The 1,672-nt window shown below is 58.4% G+C and overlaps 1 protein-coding gene across 1 annotated transcript; it reads left to right on the top strand.

Annotated features, from left to right (window-relative positions):
• The first annotated feature begins 274 nt into the window (after positions 1–274).
• LOC123759924 (uncharacterized) lies at positions 275–1,672 on the top strand. The gene has a single exon (XM_069325535.1). It carries the CDS (start codon positions 275–277, stop codon positions 1,670–1,672), a length of 1,398 nt encoding a protein of 465 aa, XP_069181636.1.

Below are 1,672 nucleotides of genomic sequence, written 5' to 3'. Positions count from 1 at the left end.
CACAACAGCTCTTGAGAGTCACCACAACAGCTCTTGAGAGTCACCACAACCGCTCTTGAGAGTCACCACAACAGCTCTTGAGAGTCACCACAACAGCTCTTGAGAGTCACCACAACAGCTCTTGAGAGTCACCACAACAGCTCTTGAGAGTCCCGTTCATCTGTATTAGGCAGTAACTGATACTGACAAATGGGGAAAGAAGAACGTTAGGATCATTACTGTCGAATTAACGTCAATAAAAGGCATTAACAAGGTCCTTATTGGGCTTGTTGGAATGCTGCTCCCCGTCACGCCCGTCACACCAGCCGCCCGACACACAATCCGACCGTCACACCTGCCGCCCGTCACACCAGCCATCCGTCACACCAACCATCTGTCACACCAGCCATCCGTCACACCAACCACCCGTCACACCAACCACCCGTCACACCAGCCGCCCGTCACACCACCCGCCCGTCACACCACCCGCCCGTCACACCTGCCGCCCGTCACACCAGCCATACGTCACACCAGCCGCCCGTCACACCAGCCATCCGTCACTCCAGCCGCCCGTCACACCACCCGCCCGTCACACCACCCGCCCGTCACACCACCCGCCCGTCACACCACCCGCCCGTCACACCACCCGCCCGTCACACCTGCCGCCCGTCACACCAGCCATACGTCACACCAGCCGCCCGTCACACCAGCCGCCCGTCACACCAGCCGCCGGTCACACCAGCCGCCCGTCACACCATCCGACCGTCGCACCAGCCGCCCGTCACACCAGCCGCCAGTCACACCAACCATCCATCACACCAGCCACCCGTCACACCAGCCGCCCGTCACACCAACCATCCGTCACACCAGCCATCCGTCACACCAACCATCCGTCACACCAGCCATCCGTCACACCAGCCATCCGTCACACCAGCCATCCGTCACACCAACCATCCGTCACACCAGCCATCTGTCACACCAACCATCCGTCACACCAGCCATCCGTCACACCAGCCATCCGTCACACCAACCATACGTCACACCAACCATCCGTCACACCAACCATCCGTCACACCAACCATCCGTCACACCAACCATCCGTCACACCAACCATCCGTCACAACAACCATCCGTCACACCAACCACCCGTCACACCAACCACCCGTCACACCAACCACCCGTCACACCAACCATCCGTCACACCAACCATACGTCACACCAACCATCCGTCACACATCAACCATCCGTCACACCAGCCATCCGTCACACCAACCATCCGTCACACCAACCATCCGTCACACCAACCATACGTCACACCAACCATCCGTCACACCAACCATCCGTCACACCAACCATCCGTCACACCAACCATCCGTCACACCAACCACCCGTCACACCAACCATCCGTCACAACAACCATACGTCACACCAACCATACGTCACACCAACCATCCGTCACACCAACCATCCGTCACACCAACCATCCGTCACACCAACCATACGTCACACCAACCATCCGTCACACCAACCATCCGTCACACCAACCATCCGTCACACCAACCATCCGTCACACCAACCATCCGTCACACCAACCATCCGTCACACCAACCATCCGTCACACCAACCACCCGTCACACCAACAACTCCGAAACCAGTAACAAGTAATATTACTAGCCACTTAACCGTCCAATAA

Source organism: Procambarus clarkii, chromosome 16 (assembly GCF_040958095.1).
Source record: "Procambarus clarkii isolate CNS0578487 chromosome 16, FALCON_Pclarkii_2.0, whole genome shotgun sequence".
NCBI classification, from domain to species: domain Eukaryota; kingdom Metazoa; phylum Arthropoda; class Malacostraca; order Decapoda; family Cambaridae; genus Procambarus; species Procambarus clarkii.
Note: the sequence above shows the minus strand (reverse complement) of the source record. Positions and strands in the feature narration are given on the sequence as shown.